The sequence below is a fragment of the Scardinius erythrophthalmus genome (genome assembly GCF_964197995.2).
Source record: "Scardinius erythrophthalmus genome assembly, chromosome: 18".
In the NCBI taxonomy this organism is placed as follows: Eukaryota; Metazoa; Chordata; class Actinopteri; order Cypriniformes; family Leuciscidae; genus Scardinius; species Scardinius erythrophthalmus.
In genome coordinates, this window is record NC_138238.1 from 16,004,768 (window position 1) to 16,029,843 (window position 25,076).

At 37.6% G+C, this 25,076-nt stretch overlaps 1 protein-coding gene across 2 annotated transcripts in view; it reads left to right on the forward strand.

The window, feature by feature from the left end:
* Nucleotides 1–25,076, forward strand: part of neurl4 (neuralized E3 ubiquitin protein ligase 4) — a 31,667-nt gene that overhangs the window by 3,448 nt on the left and 3,143 nt on the right. The window contains exons 2-25 of one of the 2 annotated variants that reach the window (XM_081393594.1): nucleotides 11,159–11,675; nucleotides 12,425–12,490; nucleotides 12,597–13,027; nucleotides 15,356–15,467; nucleotides 15,550–15,638; nucleotides 15,723–15,795; nucleotides 15,883–16,156; nucleotides 16,267–16,448; nucleotides 16,569–16,654; nucleotides 17,413–17,575; nucleotides 17,674–17,884; nucleotides 18,000–18,076; nucleotides 18,501–18,551; nucleotides 20,530–20,608; nucleotides 20,711–20,880; nucleotides 21,185–21,313; nucleotides 21,466–21,611; nucleotides 22,190–22,408; nucleotides 22,583–22,681; nucleotides 22,770–22,922; nucleotides 23,027–23,191; nucleotides 23,433–23,591; nucleotides 23,795–23,974; nucleotides 24,900–24,993. In XM_081393594.1, coding sequence (XP_081249720.1) covers nucleotides 11,159–11,675; nucleotides 12,425–12,490; nucleotides 12,597–13,027; nucleotides 15,356–15,467; nucleotides 15,550–15,638; nucleotides 15,723–15,795; nucleotides 15,883–16,156; nucleotides 16,267–16,448; nucleotides 16,569–16,654; nucleotides 17,413–17,575; nucleotides 17,674–17,884; nucleotides 18,000–18,076; nucleotides 18,501–18,551; nucleotides 20,530–20,608; nucleotides 20,711–20,880; nucleotides 21,185–21,313; nucleotides 21,466–21,611; nucleotides 22,190–22,408; nucleotides 22,583–22,681; nucleotides 22,770–22,922; nucleotides 23,027–23,191; nucleotides 23,433–23,591; nucleotides 23,795–23,974; nucleotides 24,900–24,993 — 3,925 coding nt within the window. The remainder of the gene's footprint in view (nucleotides 1–11,158; nucleotides 11,676–12,424; nucleotides 12,491–12,596; nucleotides 13,028–15,355; nucleotides 15,468–15,549; nucleotides 15,639–15,722; nucleotides 15,796–15,882; nucleotides 16,157–16,266; nucleotides 16,449–16,568; nucleotides 16,655–17,412; nucleotides 17,576–17,673; nucleotides 17,885–17,999; nucleotides 18,077–18,500; nucleotides 18,552–20,529; nucleotides 20,609–20,710; nucleotides 20,881–21,184; nucleotides 21,314–21,465; nucleotides 21,612–22,189; nucleotides 22,409–22,582; nucleotides 22,682–22,769; nucleotides 22,923–23,026; nucleotides 23,192–23,432; nucleotides 23,592–23,794; nucleotides 23,975–24,899; nucleotides 24,994–25,076) is intronic. The other variant, XM_081393595.1, reaches the window with a different exon arrangement.

Consider the following 25,076-nt stretch of genomic DNA (forward strand, 5'->3'; position numbering starts at 1 on the left):
GATCGATTAATTGTCGATAATACATTTAATCGATAGAACTTATCGATCATCGATTAAGCAGGTCTTCATGCGGGTTCGCGGCGTGCTGCTCAACCGCGAAACATGTAAAGCGAGCGCGCCGGAGTTATGTTTGGGACCATTTTACACCTTCATCATCATGTAAGTTTGCGTGTGCATTCGCAGCCTTTTGTTTTGTTCAAATGTAAGTTGTAATACTGTTTATTTTGTGTATGCCTATCTATATCTGATTTATCTCATATTGGATGCATTTGGTAAAGAACTCTGTAGTAAAGCGTCAGCTTCAGCGCGCGCAGCTCAAACGGCAGTGCACGACTAATAATGACTATTGGGACTGTAATATTACATAACATTATAAAGAGAACAATATTGTAATAAAAAATTGTGAATTATTTGGGTTTAGTTGCCGTGTCGCGTTGCTTCAGGAAGAGCGCGTCCACAAAAGGAGTAGTTCTGAATGAATGGCACGTAACTTAGTTCAAGTTCACTTGTGCATGAATTTGCGTCATTTTGTGCAGATATAATTTGTAATATTGTTTATTTTAAATATATCTGATTAATCTCATATAGGATGCGTTTCTTTTAGATAAATAACGTGCTAGCAAAGTGCTCCAGTTTAACGGTTGCAGATTCATTCAGCGCGTACAGTTGTTCCAGGAAGAGCGCGTCCACAACAGTCACACATTCTTTTTTTTTTTTTTTTTTTTTTTTATTATAACAAAAACATTTCAGTCTTTCCAGTTCACATTCATTATAATAGCAACAATACAATACGTTAAATGTAAAAAAAAAAAACAAAAAAAAAAAACAAAAAAAAAAAAAAAAACAACAATCAAGTTACCACTAAAGAAAAATAAATTAGTGACAGATTTGTATCCCATGACAAAAATAGTTCTCGTGACATATTATCCATTAAACATTTCTAAATGAATGTTCATTACTGATATGCATTTCTTGTTTGTAATTAATTTAAGAGACTTAAAATAAAAATCCACCTCTATCAAAAACAACTTAAATGATGGTGAAGAATTCTGGAATTTACATTTATGGATATGAAACTTGCCTAATAAAATGTAAAGGTTTATAATAGTACATAGTTTCTTTTCTTTGTATTCAAAATAAGTGATAATGTTCTTTCCCTCAATGATGACTTTGTGTTTCGTTTTACATAATATATAATTCTCAAGTTCTTTCCAAAATGCATTACTGTATGAACAACCATAAAACAAATGGGTTACATTTTCAGGTTCCTTTTTACAAAAAGTACATTTGTTATCAATATCAAGAAATCTTGAAATGTACATCTTAGATGGGTATATGTTGTGTAGTATTTTTAGATGTAATTCTCTAATTTTATTTGTGACACAAAATTTAAAAGGAACAAGCCATGCTTTCTGCCAATTAATATTCATAAAAATAGCATTCCAAAAAGATTTCCCTCTAGGTATTATTTTTTTGGCATTGTAGAAACATTCTCTGATATGTTTATTAGTACATTTTTTGCTTAGAATGTCAATACCGTTTATGTAAAGAATGTTAGGAGTAGTGGCTTGTACATTTTGCTCTACATAGCTTTTCATTAATTCTAATATTCCACTGGGAATAGAGTTAATTACTGAGCTAAATTCTTTAAATTTTACAGGGAAAGTTTTCTGTGTAAGAAAGTTTTCATAGCTAAGAAGCTGACCATTAGGGCTAAATAAGTCTTTTAAATAAATTATATTTTTATCTATCCAGTTTTGTAAATACAATGATTTGTTCCTTTTAATAATACACTCATTATTCCAGATGATAGATTTATGTGGTGAAAAATTGTGTGAATAACATAGCTTCCAGGCTAACAGAGCTTGTTGATGAAATTCCGACATCTTAACTGGTAATTTAGAGATACTGTAATTACAAGACAGTAAGAACTTGAGACCTCCAACCTTCTTGAATATATTATGAGGAATAAATTTCCATAATGAATCTGGGGCTTTTAAGCATTCCTTTAACCATTTAACTTTAAAAGTATAATTTAAATCCACAAAATCTAATAGATCAAAACCCCCTTTAGCTTTAGGACCAGAAAGCAAAGCTTTTTTCAAATGATGGTGCTTATTCTTCCAAACAAATTTTACAAACATATCATTGATTTCTTTACATGTAGAATCACAGACATTAAGGGAGAGTGCTGGATACACAAATCTAGAAACTCCTTCAGCCTTAGTCAAAAGGACCCTACCTAAGATTGATAAGTCTCTTTGAAGCCATAGGTTCAATATAGTTTTAGATTTTTTCATTTTGGGGGAGAAGTTAAGTCGTTGGCGCTCTATAACATTCTTACAAACAAAAACACCGAGATATCTAATACAATTTTTAACAGGCATATTATATATGGTTTTATCATTTGTTTCAAACAGACATAATATTTCGCATTTTGATTTATTCAATTTTAGTCCAGAAGCAGCTGAGAATTCGTCTATTAATGCTACAGCTTTTTCAATCTGATGTTTGTCCTTTAAGAATAATGCTGTATCATCAGCTAGTTGGGTCAGTTTAATTTCCTTTCCAAAAATAGACATACCTTCAATTATTGGGTTATTTAAAATATGTAATGAGAGCAATTCGACAACAATCAAAAATAAAAAGGGAGAAATCGGACAGCCTTGACGGACGGATCTCAGCACTGGAAATCTTTTGGTAGTGTTTGGATATAGTATGACACAACTGTCAATATTTTTATAAAACATTTCGATTGTTGAAATAAAATTTTGACCAAAACCAAAGATTTGAAGTGATTTAAATAAAAAATGATATTCCACCGTATCAAAAGCCTTGTAAAAATCAAGAAAAACTATAAGGGAGTCATTATCAATGTTTTCAGAGTAGTCTAATAAGTCAAGAACAAGCCTTATGTTGGAACTAATATGACGGTTGGACATAAATCCAGTTTGAGTTTCGGCAATAATTTCTCCAAGATCTTTTTTTAACCTTTTAGCATATACTAATGAGATAATTTTGTAATCTATATTTAAGAGCGTAATTGGTCTCCAATTTTCTATCATAAGGTGATCTTTTTCCGGTTTAGGAATTAGTGTTATAATACCCTGTTTCATACTTGTTGACATTTCTTTCCTATCTTGACATTCCTTAAATAATTCCAATAAAGGATCCACAATAATATTCCAAAAATGTAAATAGAATTCAACTGAGAGGCCGTCGTTGCCTGGAGATTTTCCTTTTTTCATTGATTGGATTGCTTCTGATATTTCTGTTTTTGTGATGGGTCGTTCACAATTAGTTTTGAAGGGCTCTGAAATGGTTGGTGTATATTTTTTAATTGATTCAATAAACTTATCACAATCATTGATTCGGGAATTTGATTTGTATATGTTACTGTAGAATGAATAAACATATTTTGAAATGTCCAAATGATTAGTGGTTATGACATCATCAATCTTGAGTGCAGAGATATTGTTTCTTTTTTGATTCCGTTTCTCTAGGGCAAAAAAGTAGCTAGAGTTCTTTTCGCCTAATTCCAACCATTTTGCTCTTGACCTTATGAAGGCTCCTTTGGCCATATTAATATATGTATGATCTATTTCTTTTTTTAGTCTCTTCAATTTAATTTCTTCTTCCTCTAATAGACTATCTTTCTTCAATAATATATTTAGTTCGTTCATGATACTAATTTCTTTTGAGGCGTTATTATTTTTTATTTCTTTACTCCGTCTCATTGCTGCTTCTCTTATCTTAAATTTAAAGTATTCCCATTTTTGTGTATGATTCATTTTAGGATCCCTAAATATTTGTTTCGCTGTTCTTTTAACATCATCACAAAATATTTCATCATTTAATAAATCATTATTTAGCTTCCAGAAACCACGAAGATTGTTTTGATTTTGTTTAGTGCCTATTAAATGAATTTTAATCAATTTATGATCAGATAAGGGAGCAAAATCATGAGATGCCTCTGAAACAAATTGTGTGCAAGCAGGTGATATAAGCCACAAGTCAATTCTGGATTGTAGAGATCTATGCGTATTACTCCAAGTAAATTCTTTTGTATCAGAATTTAAATATCGCCATACATCGATAACCGAAAGTTGTTCGCAAATATATGCAATGCTTTTAAATCTTGAATGTTGAACTGTTCTCATCGGTAATCGATCTAAGAGATCATCTGGAGCATCATTATAATCTCCCCCAAGAATCAATTGTGCTTCTTTGTACTTCAGTTTAAGAGCTTCAAGTTTCTTACACAATTGCTTACACATTGTTTTGGCTAGAGTTGTGTTGTTATGATTGTATAAATTACAAACTATAAAAATTGTGTTATCCAGTTTGAAAACTAAAATAATCCATCTACCCTCATCTGAAAATAATGATTCGATAATAATACCTTTAAATTTGTTGAGGAGAATTGCTACACCAGCAGACTGTTGAGAGGCATGACAAAAGTAACACTGATCACCCCATTGTGCTTTCCAAAATTTCACGTCATTTTCACTTGAGTGAGTCTCTTGTAAAAAGATTAAATCTGCATTTTTTCGTCTGCAAAAAATAAAAATAGACTTTCTTTTGGTGTTGTCACGGATACCTCTAACATTAAGGGATATTATTTTTAAGGAACTGAAATGGAAATCTGTCATAGAAAAATAAAGTAAAGTGAACTAGAAGTCTGTAAAATAAACAGAAACTAGTAAAATGTTAAGATATAGAAACACAAGTAGGTACTCTCAAATGAGAACTCTAAATATTGAGTACCTTATGAAATTGAGGACTCATATTATTTCTCTTTTTTAATATAAAGAAGTGAACAAATTGCTTAATTAAGCAAGTACCGTGCCACTGAAGTAGGTTACTTAACTAGTAGTACTCATAGTGCAGTATACTAATTTCGAACATAGGTAACCATCACATCAATGTGATTGTGCTATACAGTGGACATTAAGTGCCTTAGTAGGAGAATTTAACTTAAGTTATGAACATTTTCCCGGTAAATCAATACAGATAAACAAACATGTAAACTTAAATTAACCATTGTTCCTTGTGAACAATAAGCTGAGTTAGCTTGAGGTAGTTAAGGGATCTTATTAATATTACTTAGCATTCAACTTAACTGAAGATCACCTTATTATTCATCAAATTGACTCTTAAACTGTATGTCTTACACCATCAATGATGGCCACCGGGCCGATCCATTTGGTCTTCTTCCCTTCGTCTCGGGCTTGTTTAACCATTGGCCAGAGTTTGTTCCTGCACTGTCTCTCCATGTAAGTGAGGTCTTCTGCCATCCGTAGATTTTTTCCTTTCAACACATCGGAGTTGAGGGAGGCTCTCCATACTTTGTGTCGGAAAGTGCGCATGGTGAATTGCATGATAATGGGACGTGGTTTGTTATCATCTTTATTTCTCCCCACTCTGTGTACAGTATCTACCAGGAACCCAAGTCTGGACTTTTCTTCTGGAATAATCTGGGCGATTATTCCCATTACCTCCTTCCTCACATCTTCGTTGCTGTATTCCGGGAGATTAAGCAGACGGAGATTCCATCGTCGGCTATATCTCTCAGCCTCCTCCTGCCGCTCCTGAATTGCAGTCGCTCGCTCATTCAGCTTCTTCACGATGTCATCTGTCGCCTTACACTGCATCCCAAGGTCTTTCACGTGCTCCTGCATGATAACAATCTCCGCCGTGTTCTTGTTCACCATTTCTTCAAACTTGGAGAATCGGTCATTCAGTCCGTGAATAGCTTTCAGGATATCAGCATTGGACACATTTTCCGCTCCTTTCTTCGAAATTTCGGTGCGGACCTTCTTTGGACTGGGGCTATTCAGAGGGGTCTCGGGAAGAGGTGAACATAAGCTTGGGAAGGCATCAGACTCCATCTCCATTATCAGTCCTCCCTTGCGTCTTGCTTCTTTTTTAGCCATGTTTTCAGTGCTAATCTGTCACGTTGCTAACTTTTCTTTTATAAGCTAGCCAGTTCACTGTTTCATAGCGCGACGACGGAAGAACTTCACTTTTTTCTCCTTTTTTAGGTTAAATAGTCCTACTGTCCGTGCATAAAATACAGAGGCTACAAGTCACTTATCAGAAAACAATATTTGAGTCCATTAGGATCATTCTAAAAGTTTGGTACTTTGAAAAATTCACGAGCTCACAGGAAAGCGTCTACCCAGGTCGCCATCTTGGCTCCGCCCAGTCACACATTCTAGCGCATATGAGGCGGCGCTGGTGACGCGTTGTATTAGTAGTTATATTTGATTATTAAATAATTAATTTAATTATCAATCACATCGAAACATTTTACAATCCTACTAGCCCTTTTATTTAAAACCATTATAGTCGATTTGGTGAGGAACATTAGCATTTGCAGACCCTGTCATGCTGTTGGCCATATGCCACTGCAGTTGACGCATATCGCAGTATTAAGGATAACGATTAATCGATTAATTGATCTTTAATTTAAACGACGATCGATCATGGGAATTTGTGAAAATTGACATCCCTAATCGTGAGGCTTGTGAAGATTCATACCTCTAATAATAAATACTGTAATATTCCATAAAAATATAAGAATTGTCCATTTTGATTATCTGGTGACTGTAAGAACAAATTCATGTTTGCACACGTGTGTTGTAATTTGTTGTAATTTATTGTGACGAAAACGAAAAAATCCATGCAACTCCTAGTGAATGAGACTTTCTTGTTGTAATCTGGAAATGTTTAACATTTATAGGCTGATGCTGTATATTTTTCCATCTTTTTGAACTGTGCCTTCCTCCAGTCAGCTCCTAGACAAAATGCTTGTTAGAAATATGAATTTAGAAGAGGATGTGTTTTAGACAGATTTGATCATTGAAATGCAGTCTGAACAATTTTATAATATTCAGAGAATGGGAAAATAGTCTGAGAATCCAAAAAAATTGACTTTCAGTTTATGTGGCTGTAAGCTAGAAATTAAGACTTGATAAAGGAATTGCACAGCAAAAAAATATTCATATTGTGCTATGATTATTATTCCTGTGTCCTTTGTTTTCACTCTTTCTGTTTCATCACTTCTAGACAGAGGGGAAAATGACAATGAAGCAGATTACTGGTCACTTATGTAACCAGATTAGAGAAATACGTTTATCACATTCAATGCCACCTGTCCCTCTTCTCAGCCTGCCTTAACCCAGATACACACGGCCCTGCTCCACTGACAACCTACATACCATAAACATAAAGACATTTGGAATGCAGTGATGAAGCAAAATCTAGAGACAACATTTCACTGAACAGTGTGAGATGGAGATTTGTTTAATGGAATGTTGCTTTATTAACTGCATCTGTGGCATGTGGGTCTGGTCTGCTAGAATAGGCTTTCATGCTTTAATGGTCATTGTTGCAGCACCTCCATTCTCAGTCTGTCAGTAACACTCTGTTTAGTTCGAGAGTCTCTATCCACCTTATTTTTCAATGAGGAATTAAGGTGTTTTCTGTGAATTTGCGAGACTTTCGATTTACTAGCCGCTATAGGGAAATAACGAGAAAATATCAAAATGCGTAAACTGTAAAACAGTTTGCGCTACAAACCAGCTTGTTTATAATTATAATTAGGACAATACATTGAAATAATATGGTAAGAAATAGCCTACCGGGTTGCAAGATCGAGCGAATGACACTGGAAGCCAGACACATTAACGTTACAAATGGTCGCACACGCTCTTTCCTGAAAAATAAGGTGGATTAAAGCAACACTAAAGAACTTTTTTAGATTTTTTACCTTAAAAAAATATTTCCAAAATCGTATCAGTGGTTCATCAAGTCGTAACAGGGTGAAAGGCACTTGCAAGTTTGCCAGATTGGGTAGCGTTTCTGTAGTTTCGAATGAGACATAAGAAACTACAAATTTGACTTGCTTTACGGCAAGCGTTGCAATTGTCATTATTTTGTTTTACAATACATACATCATACTTTCATAAAATCATGCAACATACTCTACCTTGTCTGTGGACAGCCGGTGCTGGATAAACATTGAGTGTGCGTGAGGTGAGACAGTAGGCTACGCTAGGCTAAATTATTTACGACAGCGGTAATGGACAATTCCGCTTACAACCTGTAGGGGGACCGAAGAGGATAAGTTCTTTAGTGTTGTTTCCTTTCTGTCTGAAAAGCACAGTGTGCTGACTGTGCTCTGATTGGTCAGCTGGACCAATGTGTTGTGATTGGTCAACTCAACTGCTTCGAGCATGTTTCGGAAATGTCACACCTCTTGCCATAACTGCGAATTTCAACCATAGACTGGATGTAAAGAAAAATATGTAGGTTTCTGAAGAGCAATTTTGAAGCCCAAAGTGGGCGGAGCTGGCCGACGCCATCTTGGCAGCGCGTCACCGTGCGTCTTTTTATGGTTGTTGATAAACTGAAAATGGGCAAATTAGCTGAGGCGGGATTAGCTGAGGTGATGTGACGGCTAACAGAAAGCAGACAAACAGCTAGTAGTGACAGCAGCGGCAATCCACCTGTCACTCAAGTGGCCACGCCCATATTTATGTAGAACTTTAACTGTGCGTTCACACCGCCGCCGGTGAGAGCGTCACGTCTTGGAAAGCGAGAGCGGCGAGAAGAGTTGAAGTCACGTCAACTTTATGGTAATGAGCTATGACGCGGTTCGGCGGCAACCAATCAGAATGTAGAAGTCCTCCGCTTGAGAGGATTCCAGAGAACGCAGTCCTGTAAACTTTGCTTCCGACCACATTAGTTCCCAAGCATAATAGAGGAGAGGTTGATCATGTGAATTTGATAAGAAGGCGCGCAACACTATTTATAGGCAACATTTTCACGCTAGAACGCTTATTTTTTAGCGGGAATGCAAATTAGATTAGCACTTAACCATGAACGGAAAAGATACACCACATAAATGGCTTTTAATTGGTTTATTTTGTTTGCAAACATGTCACTATAATTGTTAAGTTTTTTCCATCGATCAACTTCTTACTTTCACATTTAAAAGATTCCATGAGGTTAACTTATACCCTTCTTGGTCATCAACATGCTTGTTTGCTTTGCGGCCCCTTTAAATAAAGTTGAAAAAAAGACCAAGCATTCGATCTACGTCAGAGCGTCGGCGTCCACGAATCTTTCTACGGCGTCGTTGGCAGGGCGGCGAGAGCGAACTTTGCTGCTCTCTCCGGCTGCGGTGTGAACACACAGTTAATTTCTTTTAAACGGATGAGTTATAAAAAAAATTTAGCCTATAAAAAAAGTTCCCGGAAGAAAATTAGTGACTAGAATCGAAGCAATTCAGTGAGTTCAGAAACTGTGCTTTGCTAGCTGATATAGAGAATTACTCCCTTTAGAGTTGACTTTGTGCTTTGTGACTTAGCAGACATTTTTCATGCTTAAACAGCAACATTACACACTAGAAATTTGAAAATGTGAAAAAACATAATAGGTCCTACAAGAATAACAGGTCAAACAAGAATGACTTGTACAGTAATGCACTTACAATGGAAGTCTGCAAGCTTTGAAGACGCTGCGCTGAGCCAGAGAGAGCATTTATCATGTATAGGTATAAAACAGCTTCACAAACAGTCTTTTCAGCATCATAGTATCATTATTTCTGTGTACAAATATTCATATTAACTTATCTCAGAAGACCTGGTATAAAAGTCAAAACTGGAATCGGAAGCGATCAAAACGAAGTATATCACCTTTTGAAAGTAGCATGGCGCTTAAAATAAAAATTGTATCGATTACATCATTATGCCATCATGTGAATCAAGTGAATGTTAAACATTTAATTGTCATTGAATTATTAATTCAAGAGGTTTGTTAAAAAAAATGCTGATCCATCCAGTAATGAAACAAGAAAAGTATTTTTGAGTAAGTCATTAAATCATTTATTCAAACCGATAAAAAAAAATCATTCAGAGTCATTAAACATTTTAAATAGACTGCAGCAATTAACATTTGTCAGAACACCTCAAGTAATTTTCATGTTGTTTTGTTTAGGTGTCTGTTCAGGATCGTGGGAGAATAGTGAAAAGATTGATTCTCAATTTATCCAGAATCCAGTAGCTCTAGCCAGCAGCCAGACGACTTTCCTGCGTTAACCATGTAATGCTCATAACCCCAGTAACTTTCATATAATATGTGTGATAGGATGCCAGAAAGGGAAGTAACCATTCCACAAAATACTTTTCCATTGAAGCTAACTCCACATACAGGATACACATTGGTGGACTCATAACAAAGTTTTTCTGTCTAAAACAGTAGTCCCACTCTCGCCACTAAAAGGATGATTTAGACAGCTTTTATAGATCCGATAACACAATTTTCAAGAGAGGCATTAATATAATTTCTTGAACAGAAATATGAGTCACATGGACTTCAATAGTGGTTTACTGTAAACAAGATTCTTCTTTTTTTTTTTTTTTTTTTTTACATCATAGCTCTATTTAAGGGGAAATATACTGTATATAAATACACTTCCATTCAAAAGTATTTGAAAATCATTCTAATATGATGAATTAGGTGTTCAAATATATGTGAATCAATACAGACTGAGAAGAATTTGAGAGCAGAGAGAACATCAAATCAATGTTTCATTATTATGAAACTTGTAAGATGATATTACAGTCTAATTTAAGCTATCTGCTGGCTGCAAGGTGGATGTGAAGCTAACAAGCAGTATAATAATGACAATGAGCATCCGCATACAGGCAGCAACTTTGACATTTTGTGCTACAACATTAATAACAGCTCAAATGTTAATTTCAAAGCCAGTGTTTTATAAAAACATAAACTGCTCAGGTCACGACAAAACTAGGATACCTTGTTGATGAATGAACTGAAAAAGGCATTATTATTACATAGTTATTATATATATCTGTTGTCACTGATTTTGTCAATTACCAAAGATGGAAAGACATGGGAACATAGGATCACAAGACATAGTATCATAATATGTTGCATGCTAGGCTTGAACATGTGCCACTCAAAATGAGAACCAGGGCTCAACATAACATGTTCACATGCACTAACCACTGCTCCATGGTTCTGAGATCATTTATAAAGTGAGAAATCAATGAAGATGCTTGATTAGTTGGGATAAATTAACTGTAATTTGACTAGCATTTAACTAACTCGCATTTCTTTGGTCCAGGTTAACTCTTGGAGCGGTTCTATAGAGATCGGCGTTACTGCGCTGGACCCAGCCGGTCTGGAATTTCCCAGCAGTGCCACAGGGCTGAAGGGGGGCTCGTGGATCGTGTCCGGGTGTTCTGTGCTGAAGGACGGTCGCTCAGTCCTGGAGGAGTACGGGCGCGACCTGGACCAGCTTGGGGAAGGGGACCGTGTGGGGATCCAGCGGAATGGGAAAGGAGAGCTGCACCTGTGGGTGAACGGGCAGGACTGCGGCACAGCAGCCAGTGGACTTCCTTCTCGTTTGTGGGCCGTGGTGGACCTCTATGGGAAGTGTACCCAAGTGACTGTGGTAAGCTGCGAACCACCACCTGAAATGGAAGCGGAAGAGAATGAAGAGGCGGAGGATGAGATGGTGTCGATGCAAGCGGTGTCCATGATGGCAGATGCTTGCCATAGCCATGATGACAGGGCTGGAGCCAACATGCTGTCTGCAGCTGCTGCTACAACAGCCGCGATGAATGGATCCGCGGAGGAAGGTAAAGCTAGACCACATATTATCGAGTGATGGAGAGGTCTTCAAAAGTAGTTGGGTCAATAGGGGCTTTTGCACCGGAGGAACCTTTTCATAGTTCCTAGAACTACTGGTGGAAGTACCTGTTATTATTCGATAGAAATAATTTTTTTGAACAAAACTGCTTATTAATATTTGAAAAACTTTTGTCCCTCAAAGTCACGTGGTGCTTTGAAACATGCAGAAATATGCATTGTGACACCCCAAATATTTGATATGGTATTTAGTAATAAATTCATTATATTTTAAATATACATACTGGTCAAAAGCTACTCCAGTCTTCAGTGTCACATGATCCTTCAAAAATCATCCTAATATGCTGATTTAGTTCTCAAGAAACATTTCTTATCAGTGTACAGTGTTGAAAACATGCTTCCATAAATAATACACTAATAATCGTAACTTTGTACCCGTGTATATTTAAAAACGTTTAAAAAAAAATATTCAGATGTGTACATTAGCATGTATTCAAGTTGTATGGAAAATGTATTATTACATTTTACATGATGGTTACACCTAATATACCACATAACATTTTTAGGGCCATTATATTGAAGCTTCTCTTAAAACCAACATAAATAAAAAAAGAGTACATTTCTAAGAATCTGGCACATGAATTTTTACTTTTTAAGATTTTTCTATTTCTTTATCACTCTAATATGTCATCGGCCCAATTGTAATGAACAAATGCTCACTGTTTTCTTTTCTCATCAGTGCCTGAGGTGTCCAGGACGCACAGTCGGCCGGACAAATTTCCAAACAACTTTGAGCCTGATAGTGGTACGTCACTTCTAAAACCAGCCTAAGTTAGTGATCGTTGTTAATCTGCGATGTCATTGTGGTTCACTCTATCTTTTGCTCTTTTTTTCCCCTGTTGTCCTCACAGTTTTGACTGAGCATCAGTTATTTGATGTGTTCAACAATGCCATTGTCTCTCTGTATCGTTCGGAGGATGAGGGTGGAGAGGACTTGGGGGTGGGAGGTGGAGGAGGTTGCTCTGATTCCTCGAGGGGCGGCACAGGAAGTAACGGTGGTGGCAGAGGAACAGGAAGTGATAGTGGCATTGGTGGCGGAGGGACAGGCGGAGGCAGTAGCAGCAATAGCAGCCCAGCGGGGAGCTCTGGTGGGGCAGCGGGACTGGGGGTGGCCGCTGGCGGCATGACGACCAATGACGCACTGCTGTTCCATGAGAAGTGTGGCACGCTGATCAAACTGAGCAACAATAATAAGACAGCAGAAAGAAGGAGGCCGCTGGATGAGTTCAATAATGGAGTCGTCATGACCAATCGGCCACTCAGACACAATGAAATGTTTGAGGTATGAGCCTTTACATTCTAAATGTGATGACAGCCTTTATTATACAGGTGTTAGTTGTGATATTTTTAGGAGTATTTTCTGTTGAAAAAAACTGTAGGTATATAATTATATGCAGAAGTATTAAAAGTACTGGGAAAGTGTTACATTTTTACTGGATGTAATATCTAAGTATCTAGCCTTAACCCTTTCGCATGTACGATCACACCGGTGTGATCAGTCTTGGCTGGTCCCTGGAGCGTATGATCACACCGCTGTGATTAGAGCGGTCAGTGCATCACGTGATCAACTGCTAAGTTCAAACGTGCTTTTGCGCATTGGCTGGCGCTGAGCCAGAGACGGACGCGCTCAGTGCTGTCATATATCTCAACTATTCAGTGTTTTCAACCACATGATTTTTATGTTAGGTTTCAGACATTTAAAATCACATTATTACTAGCAAAACAATGAATTTGAGTTTGTAAAATACACACTGATGTCTATGGAAGCGGCAATAATAATCCTTTCCATTATAATAAGACGACACGTTTTATTCATATCAGATACACATTGTGTAAGTAATTTTACATTTTACCCTATTCTTCTCCCAGTTCACCGGCCACTTACTTTCATGTATTTTGTGAGAAGTGGAGGAATTGATGTGTTGTAAATCCAACAGATCTGATTCTCTGAACTGACAAACTAACATGGCGCCGCCCATCGCGCATACAGCTCAACTAACGCGGTTATAAAGGTATTTATATATCCAAATATTTTGGATAAAAAGGGAAAAATGACATAAAAGCCGGATCATCATTCATTCAGCGCTCTGTTGTGGTTGTGTTATGTCACGTGACAAGGAATGACGCATCACTATGGAAACAATAAAGTGGCAGGTTCTAAATAACGGTCGCCTTGAAAAACTCATGCTGGGGGGGGGTCAGTTAGAATATTTTAAACTTACGTGTGAAAGTGTTAAAGGCACACTATGCAAGATTTGTACCTTAATATAACAGCTTCGAAATCATTTCGATGTTAACAGAACTCGTAGTAGGGCGAATCATCCCGATAGCAAAGCGCGGGCGCGGGGGGGACGCCGCTGGCAAAACCAGCAATGCAAGTTTGAGAGGTGGCGCCCAGACAAATCTCACGAGAATCACGACTTGCTTTACGGCACTACGTCACATACATCAACAACATGTGAAGCAGCCTCTATGGAAGACACTAGCACGCATTTCAGATGTGAATCATGGCAGAGTCGGCGAAGAAAACGCGGTCGGAAGAGTGAAGAGACGGCTCTGCGCGAGTGGTATTTACGACAGTAACGTTACTTACAAGTACTCCACAGCAACTCTAGGGGTCGCTGTTTGAGAAAAACTGAAACTGCATAGTGTGCCTTTAACCCTTTAGAACCTGAAGCTAAAATAGGTGTTTTTCACATATTTTGATTTTTTGACTGTAAAATTCTAAAACAATGTGCTATCTTCATGTGCAAGGTGTCATCTTTTTCAGAAGAAAAATAGCTTTCAACAAATTACAGTTATTGACCATTACTGTGTCTGGTGAGTTTGTAAATAGAATTTAAATAGACAAAAACAAAAAATGAGAATAAATTTACTGATTTTTATTTAGAAAGAAAAAAACAAAAATCACAAACGAAAGAAACTAACACTTTAAAGTTGAAAAATGAACTATAATACATATATACAAGTCTTTTTTGTGACATTGTGACAAGTCTTTTTTGTTGCCTTGGGCTTGCTCAGTTGGGGATATTTTGGGAATATTTAATTTAATTGTATCAATCAATAAATTCCACTAGAAACAAACCTTGTTGTATTATTTTAATTTAATACTGTGAAGCTGCTTTGATAAAATCTGTATTGTGAAAAGTGCTATACAAATATACTTGACTTGACTTGACATTGGGTTGCACAGTTTTCATTTAGGACACTTTTTTTCATACACGCACACACATACAAATGCATGCACACATACACATGCTAAGATGTGAAAGAGTAACGGCCATCCGCCGTTAAAAATTATTTTAATATAAATTTTAAATAATTTCATTGAATTTTTTTTTTTTATTTACTGTTGAAATAGCTTTTAAGATTGAAATCAAGGGATGGAAAAGACTTTCTCATTAAAGTTGCTTTATTGATTTATATTTTAATGTAATTTAATTATTTATTACAAAAATTATTATTTAGTACAAAAGTTAGAATAGTCTTTAATCACAATTTTCTTCAATTTTCTGCAAAGAAGAAGAATTTCTTATGCTATGTATGCTATTTATTTATTTATAAATCAATGGTCCTTCAAAAATGATATTCCTTCACTTGTTTATTTCAGATTCGCATCGACAAACTGGTGGATAAATGGTCTGGTTCCATTGAGATTGGAGTGACAACTCACAACCCAAATAATCTCGACTACCCTGCAACAATGACCAATTTACGCTCAGGTACACTCTTTATTATCGAGCATTTCTACATAGCAGGTAATAATTAAATCACATTTTTCATCACATTCTTGTTGTCTTTAAGGCACAATCATGATGAGTGGTTGTGGGATTTTAACCAATGGGAAGGGGACTCGTCGAGAATACTGTGAATTCAGCCTGGATGAACTCCAGGTAAGTTGGCTGCTGGGTCTGTGAGTTTTATGTTCATCTCATTCTCATGCAATCTAATACTCAAGATGTCATTGTCTTTTATAGGAGGGAGATCACATAGGGCTGATGAGGAAAGCCAGTGGAGCTCTGCACTTCTATATTAATGGCATTGATCAAGGTGAGAGTGGCACTTCAGATCTCAGCAATAAGAGATTCACATTTAGTTCAGAATTTTCTAATATACTTTTGCAAAATGATGTTATAGGCGTTGCAGCCAATCAGACCCCTGGCGTAGTGTATGGAGTGGTGGATCTCTATGGCATGGCAGTTAAGGTCACCATTGTCCACAACCATAACCATAGTGATCGTTTACGCCGCAACAATGCCATCATGAGGGCGCTGTCACCTGACGTGGGCCGCCCTCGGCCTGCTCTCTCATTGACTCCTGAGCCTGATGTCCCGGACCACTTGCTTTTTCATGCAAACTGTGGGCAGAAGGCCGCAATCATCAGTGATGGCCGCACTGCTTTACGGCCTCAGTGAGTTCATTTAATCCAAAAATATTTTAATCAACTGATCTCTACCTACTGAATTAATAGGGGCACTGCATTGTGGGGGCAGTTCAATGAAATGTTGATCTCTGGTGCAGTGCGACGGATGACTTCAACCACGGCGTTGTGCTTAGCAACCGTCCGTTGCACTCCAATGAGGTTTTCCAGGTGCGCATCGATAAAATGGTGGACAAATGGGCAGGCTCTATAGAAATTGGTGTGACGACTCATAACCCCACATATCTTCAGCTACCATCAACCATGACCAACCTTCGCTCAGGTAAGATACTGCCATAGTTACTACCCAGCTGACTGAATAAAGTGCTCATGAGTCAAGGCCACCTTACCTCTAGCATGAGTGTTGGCTGATAACTAATCTAATTCAATGTTATCTCCACAGGAACCTGGATGATGACAGGAAATGGTGTCATGCACAATGGAACTACAATTCTTGATGAATACGGGCACAACTTAGACCGTTTAAAAGTGAGTTTGAAGCCCTGCTCAATTTTTTTTCTTCTGTTTTCAGTATTTTTAAGAAAGTTCACTTAAAATGAACAATTACTCGTTCTTATGTTGTTCCGAATCGTTATGCTGTTATATTTTCTGTGGAACACAAAAGGAGAATTTTGGGAAAACCTCAACACATAAGTTTATAGTGACCATTTTTTTGTTTGTTTCAGCCCAAATAGAAACAATTGTGACTATGTCAGTGTCTATTTCGTGCATACAACATGGATAAGCAACAACAAGTAAACATGTTAACGTAGTGTGGAAGCACTTCACCATAATCAAAAAAAAGGATGCAAGAGTAGTATGTAATTTTGTTTGGCGGAAATATTGAGAGGCGGTAGAGCTGTACGATTCTGGATAAATTGAGAATCACGATCTGTTTCAAACAGATAACGATTCTCCCAGACAACTAAACAAAATAACATGTAATTTACTAGAGGTTCTGACAAAATATCAATTGATGCAGTCTATTTAAAATGTTTAATGACTCTGAATGAATTATTACAAAAAAAAAATCGGTTTCAATAAATAATTCAATGAGATTTCACTTGTTTCATTAATGAATGAATCAACTTTTTTTTTTAACGAATCTCTTGAATGATTGATTAAATGACAAATACGTTTTTTTAACAGTCACGTGCAACAATGTAATCGATAGAATCATTTTTTGAAGCGCCATGTTACTGCTCTGGAGGATTTTATATTGGCGTGCCTCATGTGAATGTTTACAGGCTGGAGATACAGTGGGAGTTGTCCGAAAGGAGGATGGGAGTTTGCATTTCTTTGTGAACGGAGTGCCTCAAGGCCCCGCGGCCTGGAATGTTCCGTCCAGCGTGTATGCAGTGGTGGACCTGTATGGACAGGCTGCTCAGGCCACCATCATGGATGATATGGGTGAGAGCAACAAGGATGGAGTAGAAATGAAAGGATGGTAGACACCTTGAAGTACAGGCCTTTAGTAAAAAATCTCTTTCTCTCTCTCTCTCTTTTAGCCGATCTCCCTCCCTTGCCTGATGACAGTTCTGAGGGCCCTACTGCCATGTCTCCTGGTAGCCCATGTTCAGTTTCGGGGGGTACAGCTGCCAACGACCTGCGCTTTCATCAGCTGCACGGCACAAACGCAGTCATCACTAACGGTGGCCGAACGGCACTTAGGCAGAACTGCCGTAGCGAGTTTAATGATGCCATCGTCATTTCAAACAGGTTACTTTTGTTTTAGCATGATCTTTTTTAAGTGCTCTTAGATCATGCTGGTTCATCCTAATGGATCAGACATCGATTAAATGAATATTTTATGTTTGTGTGTCTCACTGAACAGGTGCCTTCGGGACGGAGAGCTCTTTGAAATTGTGATTCAGAAAATGGTGGATCGCTGGTCCGGCTCAATTGAAGCAGGTGAGCTTTTATAAAACACCCTGATTCACTAAAGAAACAATAATTTACTAAAGACTTGAGTCTAGCGTGGAATTTTCTCACTCAAACCACTGCCTGCTGCTGCTTCTGATTGCTTTTAGAGGGAAAAGCTGCCTATAACTGCTGGTCTAGGATCAGTTTTCTCTGTAAAAAAATAGCATATTGGCGAAACAGATTTGGCAAACAATCCATTGCGTGTCTGAGACTGTGGGCCTGTTTACACCTGGTCACTTCATGCATTTTTAATGATCGGATAGTTATCTGATTTGTTAAAATGATTTCATTTACACTTGGAGACATAGTGTCTCCGCAAAACGAATATAGATCTGATCTTCAATTCCCGCGCTATATGCAAATTTACATCAACGAAAGCAACAGATATGAGCTGCATTTCATTTATCATCAGCTAATTTCAAGATCAAAGACCACAATAGGAGAAGGAGCAGCATCAGCACTGGTAAGATCATTTAGACTCACTACTTTTAATGAAGATGATTGTGTGTTGAGCATCTGTGACTTGCTTTTAGTTTCAATTGCGGCAGTTTGCGCGTCGGCTTGCTGAAGATATACTCATCCGCGGCGATGCGTGTTGCAATAGTGCTGTCATGTCTGGCTATAATAACATGTCATATAGCCTATAACATGCCCCCAACATTTTGGGAGGAGTAAAATTTACATATGTGTTTTCAAAACCAGATGCATTTACACTTGTCCAGTTTTGTCTGGAATGAAGTGGTTTGATCGATAGGATTTAAATCCGTCCCGAAAGCATTTCGGAGGCCATTTACACCTGGTCTTTTTACAAACGGATAGCTAGCCGATCAGAGAAAACTCATGAAGTGACCAGGTGTCAGACATTATGTTAATAAGAGATTCATTGTGCAGTCAGCTTCATTTATTATAACAGAACTTTGTGAGATCGCAATTAAGTAAAAGTGACAGTTTTTTTAGTGATTACAAAAGGAGCGCTCTGCACGCCAATTCCTGCATGCAGTATGCTTGCTTTTTCTGTTAAAATTAACAGTGGTTTATGAACGTAGATGCTTTAATAACGAAAAATGTATCGAGAGCGTTTATGCTGTGATGTGTTGGTTGTGCGCACGCAAATTGAAACTATTATGCTACAAATAAATTAATGTTTAGAGTTGGTTCACCTACCGCCTGTGATTACCAACCAAACTAAATCACACATTCTTTCCATGATTGTTGTAGCGAGTCGCTCTCTCGCAGAAAACATAAGCTTTTGTGTCAGGTTATGTTGTAATGCTTAATATAACGGTAGAATTGCGTGTATTTATGACCCTCTGAAATGCCTGAGCTAAACTCTGTCTGGGACCCTGAAGTGAGATCCACCAATGGCAGGTTCCCGAATATAAATCATTTTTTTGATCGGATTAAATGAAAGGAGAATATCTCGTGTTTTTCTGTGGCTGCTTAAGCCCTTCCACTAAGGAAATACTACTGATTAATTAAGGAAATTCTAAAGAGTTACTAAAGAAATACTACCTAATTACTAAAGAAATGCCTCTGATTCGCATAAGAAATAACACTGATTCACTTAAAAAATACCATTAATTTACTAAAGGTAAATCACTCATTAACTAAAGAAACACCACTGATTCAATTAAGCCAGAAGCCATATCACCCTGTAGCCCAAGACTGGTCGCCCACTGAAGCTGAGCAGGGTTGAGCCTGGTCAGGATCTAGATGGGAGACCTACTGGGAAAACTAGGTTGCTGCTGGAAGAGGTGTTAGTGAAGCCAGCAGGGGGTGCTCACCCTGTGGTCTGTATGGGTTCGACCCAGTATAGTGATGGGGGACACTATACTGTCAAAAAGCTATGTCCTTCAGATGAGACATTAAACCGAGGTCCTGACCATCAGTAATCATAAAAAATTCCAGGATGTCCTTCGAAAAAGAGTAGGGGTTTAACCCCGGCATCCTGGCCAAATTTTCCCGTTGGCCTCTGTCCATCATCATGGCCTCCTAATCATCCCCATATTTACTGATTGGCTTCATCACTCTGTCTCCTCTCCACCAATAAGCTGGTGTGTGGTGGTGATATGACTGTCGTTGCATTATCCAGGTGGATTGTGCACATTGGTGGTGGTTGAGGAGATTCCCTCTTCTATGTAAAGTGCTGAGTGCTGAGAAAAGTGCTTTATAAATCTAACGAATGATTATTATTAAAGAAATACAACTCATTTAGCAACAAATTCTACAAATCTTAGATTCACTGAAAGTTACTGGTTCATATGTTCAGGAATCCGACTACTACTAGTTTTGCGGGAAACACTTTCAGAGTCGTTTTGTTTGATGTTGTTTCTGTTTCGGTAGAAAAATATTGGTTTCCAATTCTGAAACATTAATGGAAGCAAAAAATGTAGCCCGGATCTGAATAAGAACCTGTTGTTGATTTTTGTATTGTGCCATAGGAGTTACAGCGATCAGACCAGAGGAACTGGAGTTCCCTAATACGATGACTGACATTGACTATGACACATGGATGTTGAGGTGAGCTGTAATTTAATGGATTTCCACATTATACAGAGCATTAAAGTCCTTTCTTTGTCAGACTGATTCCTTATATATATCTTTGGTCTTTCTCTTCTGTAGTGGCACAGCGATCATGCAGGATGGGAATACTATGAGGAATAACTACGGCTGTGACTTGGACTCTCTGACCACAGGCTCCAGGATCGGAATGATGCGTACAGCTTCTGGAGACCTGCATTACTTCATCAATGGGCTCGACCAGGGTGTAGCATGTACCGGGCTGCCATCAGGTATCATTTTCAAGGGAACTAGTTCACCTAACTTTATGTAAATGTAGCTGTGTTTCCATCCACCGATTTTTATGCAAATTTTGGGTTAGCGCATTAAAAAGCGCTGGATGAAAAATGCACGTAAAAATGAATGTGCTCAGTTGAGGCGAATATTTTTTTTTATTTGATCCGATAAAAAGACAAGTGCATAAACTACGATAGAAACACATTTGCAGAATAAATCCTTCGATGCACAATTTATTTCAGAACTTAGTAACATTTTCTGTCCCCCCTCTTGTCTTTCTTTCCTTCTGTCTTTTTTTAGAAGTCTTTGCTGTGATCGATCTTTATGGTCAGTGTGTGCAAGTGTCCATTACAAGTTCTTCCGGCCCGCTGGATAACAGTCTGTGCACCAGTAATATCACAGAGAAGAGCTTACCCATACACTCCCCAGGTATTGTATTTTCACAGTATGTTTGCTTGTGAGGCTGTAGTCATTTATTAAGATTGAAGAAACCATTTTAAAATGCGTTATAGATCAGGTCTTAACATTCATGCCAAGTGTCGGAAAGCAGTACGAGTTGTAAACCGTTTTTGTCACTCTAGTGGCAGGGGTTGCTCATCGCCTGCACACCAAACATGGTAAGAATGTGGTGTTATTAGGAGACGGTTGCCAAGCACTGAGGGTCGGGGGATATGCTCATGGAATCGTCTTTAGTGCAAAGGAGCTCAAAACGAATGAGTTGTTTGAGGTGAGATGTGGAACATGCTTAATTTACAGCTGAAAAACTTGGTAACCCATTAGTTTACATTAGTTGATCCATAACTAACAATGAGCAATATTTATTAAGCTATGTTGATAAAGCTAAGTTGATAAAAATACATTTTTCAGTTTACGTCAGCTCAGGTCCATTAAATAATATTAACAGATACAACTTTTAATAATGTTTTAATAAATGTTTGAAATTAACATTTGCTTAGATTAAGAAACGCTTTAAGTATTTGTGGTTTAAACTTTGTTACATATAAGGTGCTTTTAAAATTTAATACATTTAAGTACTGAATAATATTAATTAACTTGTTAATAAATAAACTGTACTTATATATAGTTAGGATTAGCGTTTAATTTTGGGTTAGTTGCATGTAATTATGCATAATTTATTACTATAATAACTACATGTAACGTGTAACAAGGACACTGTAAAATGAAGTGTTAATGTATTTTCCGTTTGTATTAACTAATGTGGTAGCTAATGTTAACAAACAGAACCTGATTGTAAAGTGTTACCAACAATGGTCTTATTCATGTATGGTCCTGATGTTGTTCTAGGTGAAAATCAACAAGGTAGATGACAGATGGTCCGGTTCCCTTCATGTGGGTTTGACCACCCTGCAGCCCCCTGACCTACCATCCTGCCCTCTCAGCGGTCTCTCGCCTACGCTTACCCAGCTCAGGTCAAAGGTCACCTGGGTCCTCGCCGGCTCAGAGGTCAGACGCAACGGAGTGCTGCAGAGACAGAACTACGGCTGCTCTCTAGATCGGCTCACGGTAAGACATTTAAGGCCCGTTCACGCCAATCACGCTAATTCGTAGCTGAAACTATAATCATTTGCACAAAAGATTTAATAAACCAACACACAAGGGGTGGATGAGTCAGTGAATTTGTGAATGATGGGTATCTGCTTCCTCTTACACATCCCTTCTTTGTTTATCGTAATATAGGTGGGAAATCGTGTCGGGGTGAAGAGATGCAGCGACGATACCATGCACATTCTCATTGATGGAGAAGATATGGGACCAGCAGCCACTGCGGTGGCGAAGGTACCAGTATCTTTCTATATCTGTTAGTGGAGAACATGATTTTTCAGTTGTACGTTCTGCTCACCCACGTTTATACCACATGTTTCAGAACGTATATGCTGTTTTGGACCTGTATGGAAAGGTGACGGCGGTGTCCATTGTCAGCTCCACGCTAGTTGAGGATTCGGAAAGCGTGAAAGCTCCCTCGCTCTCGTCCGACAGCTGCAGTGAGGGAGAGGAGGACAGCACTCCCGTCAGAGAGGTGTGCCATCTCAAACCATCATATTTTGAAGCTTTATCGGTTGTATTTTTTTATCTCACTCTTAATTTTTTTTTTTTTTTTTTTTTTTTTCTTGTCCAACTCAGTGTGAGAATGAGCCTCCACTGGTGCCCATGGTCATGACGTTTTTAGAGAACCATGGAAAAAATATCCAGCTGTCCAATCAGAACCTGACTGCTGCCCGGGTGTCCAGCTACAACCAGGGACTTTTGGTCACAGCCCAAGCTTTGCCCCGCCAGCAGCTCTTCCAGGTGTGTGTTTGTGTGTGAGTGTGTTTGGAAGTGGGAGACTGTGTCAGTAGCTATGTTTCCATCCAAAGTTGCAAATTTAACTTGTGCGCCAAATTGGAAATGTGAGAATAAAGCATTGTTTCCATACCATGTGTTTAAGAGAACAAAATCGCCACTTCCCAGGAAATTAGTGCAAAATATCTGTAATAAAAATGGAAGTTTCTGCAATCGGGAAAGTCATGTTTCTCCATCGCTTCCTCAGTTTCAGATAGACCGTTTAAATCCATCATGGACGTCCTCCCTGTCACTGGGTGTGATTGGTCATTCTCCAGACCGCCTCAACTTTCCTTCCACAGCTTGCTGCCTTAAACGCTCAGTCTGGCTGCTGCAACGAGACTCTGTTTTCCACAACTCGCTGAAGGTGATGTCACATCCCTTGTATGGTTCTTTTCCTGATCCTAACATCCTTATTTTGTTTCTGTGCTTTCTTTTCTTGTTTTACTTAATTCCTCTCATATTTATGTTTTTCATTTTATTTTCTGATTTGTGTGTGCTTAATGTCCTTCTCATTTCTTTACTGTATTAGTACCATTCCTTACCTCATTCTCTCTCTTCTTTCCTCAGATTTGTGAGAACTATGGTCCTAACCTGGACACCTGTCCTGAAGGGACAGTTTTAGGGCTGTTGGTGGACAGCAGTGGTTGTCTCCATCTGTTTGTTAATGGCATGGATCAGGGCGTAGCAGCCCAGGACATCCCGAGCCCCTGTTACCCACTCATTGACCTTTACGGCCAGTGTGAACAGGTCAGAACCTATAACTGTAATATCCTGTTACTAATTAGGCCTCAACAAAAAGGTTTTATTTCCCCTGCCAAAATCACAGGCTGCACCACAAAAAATATTATTTTTATTTATTGATTTATTGATTGTTTGATTGACAACATTTTCCCCCTTTTTTTTCACGTCTTTTTGTAAATAATATATACTTTTTAAGAAACATTGAGTTATTATTATTAACTCATATTTCATGTTTTACTTTCCCTGCCAACATTTTTAAAGGTCCATCACAAAAAAGTAAAAAAGTAACTAATTGCAAAAAAGTAATTGTAAGTGTCAGAAAGTATGTATATTTTTTATTAAACATTGTTATTATTATTGATTATTTATATAATATGTATTGTTGTCAAATCGATTAATCGCGAATAATTGCTGCTAACATAAATATATATATATATAATAAAAAATATGTAAAGTGTATATATACATTTATATGCATGCATACACAAACACACCAACACACACACACACACACACACATATTTACAAACGTTAATGTTAGATGCAATTTGACTGCTCTAATAATATTCAATATTTTTATCTGCCCTACCAACATTTTCACAGTAATTTCATAAATAACTTTTTATAATATTTCTATTTATGTTTTTCTTGTCAGAAAATACTAGTTTTATTTAACATTTTGTTATTATTAATAGCAGTTTGTTATTATTGTTGTTGTTATTAATAATATATTTACTATTTGCAATAATATCTGGTTATATAAGATATTATGTTAATATTTTGATGTGTATATATATATATATATATATATATATATATATATATTTAATTAATTATAAAAATATATAATTTTTTTCATAATAGCCTCCTTATGAAAGCTTTGTTTAGATTCACAGGAAGTGATTGTCTCCTGTTGTTGTTGTATTCTTAGGTGACCATAGTGACAAATCACGTCCCGGTGGATGGCGGGGAACGAGGAGACATGCGTTGTCAGGCCGACATGGAGAAGGCTGATATGGTGGATGGTGCGTGAAATTTTGACCTCATGTCTTGCAGTGACTTTAGTTGTCATTCTGCTTTACCCATACATGTGTGCCGTCTGTTTGTG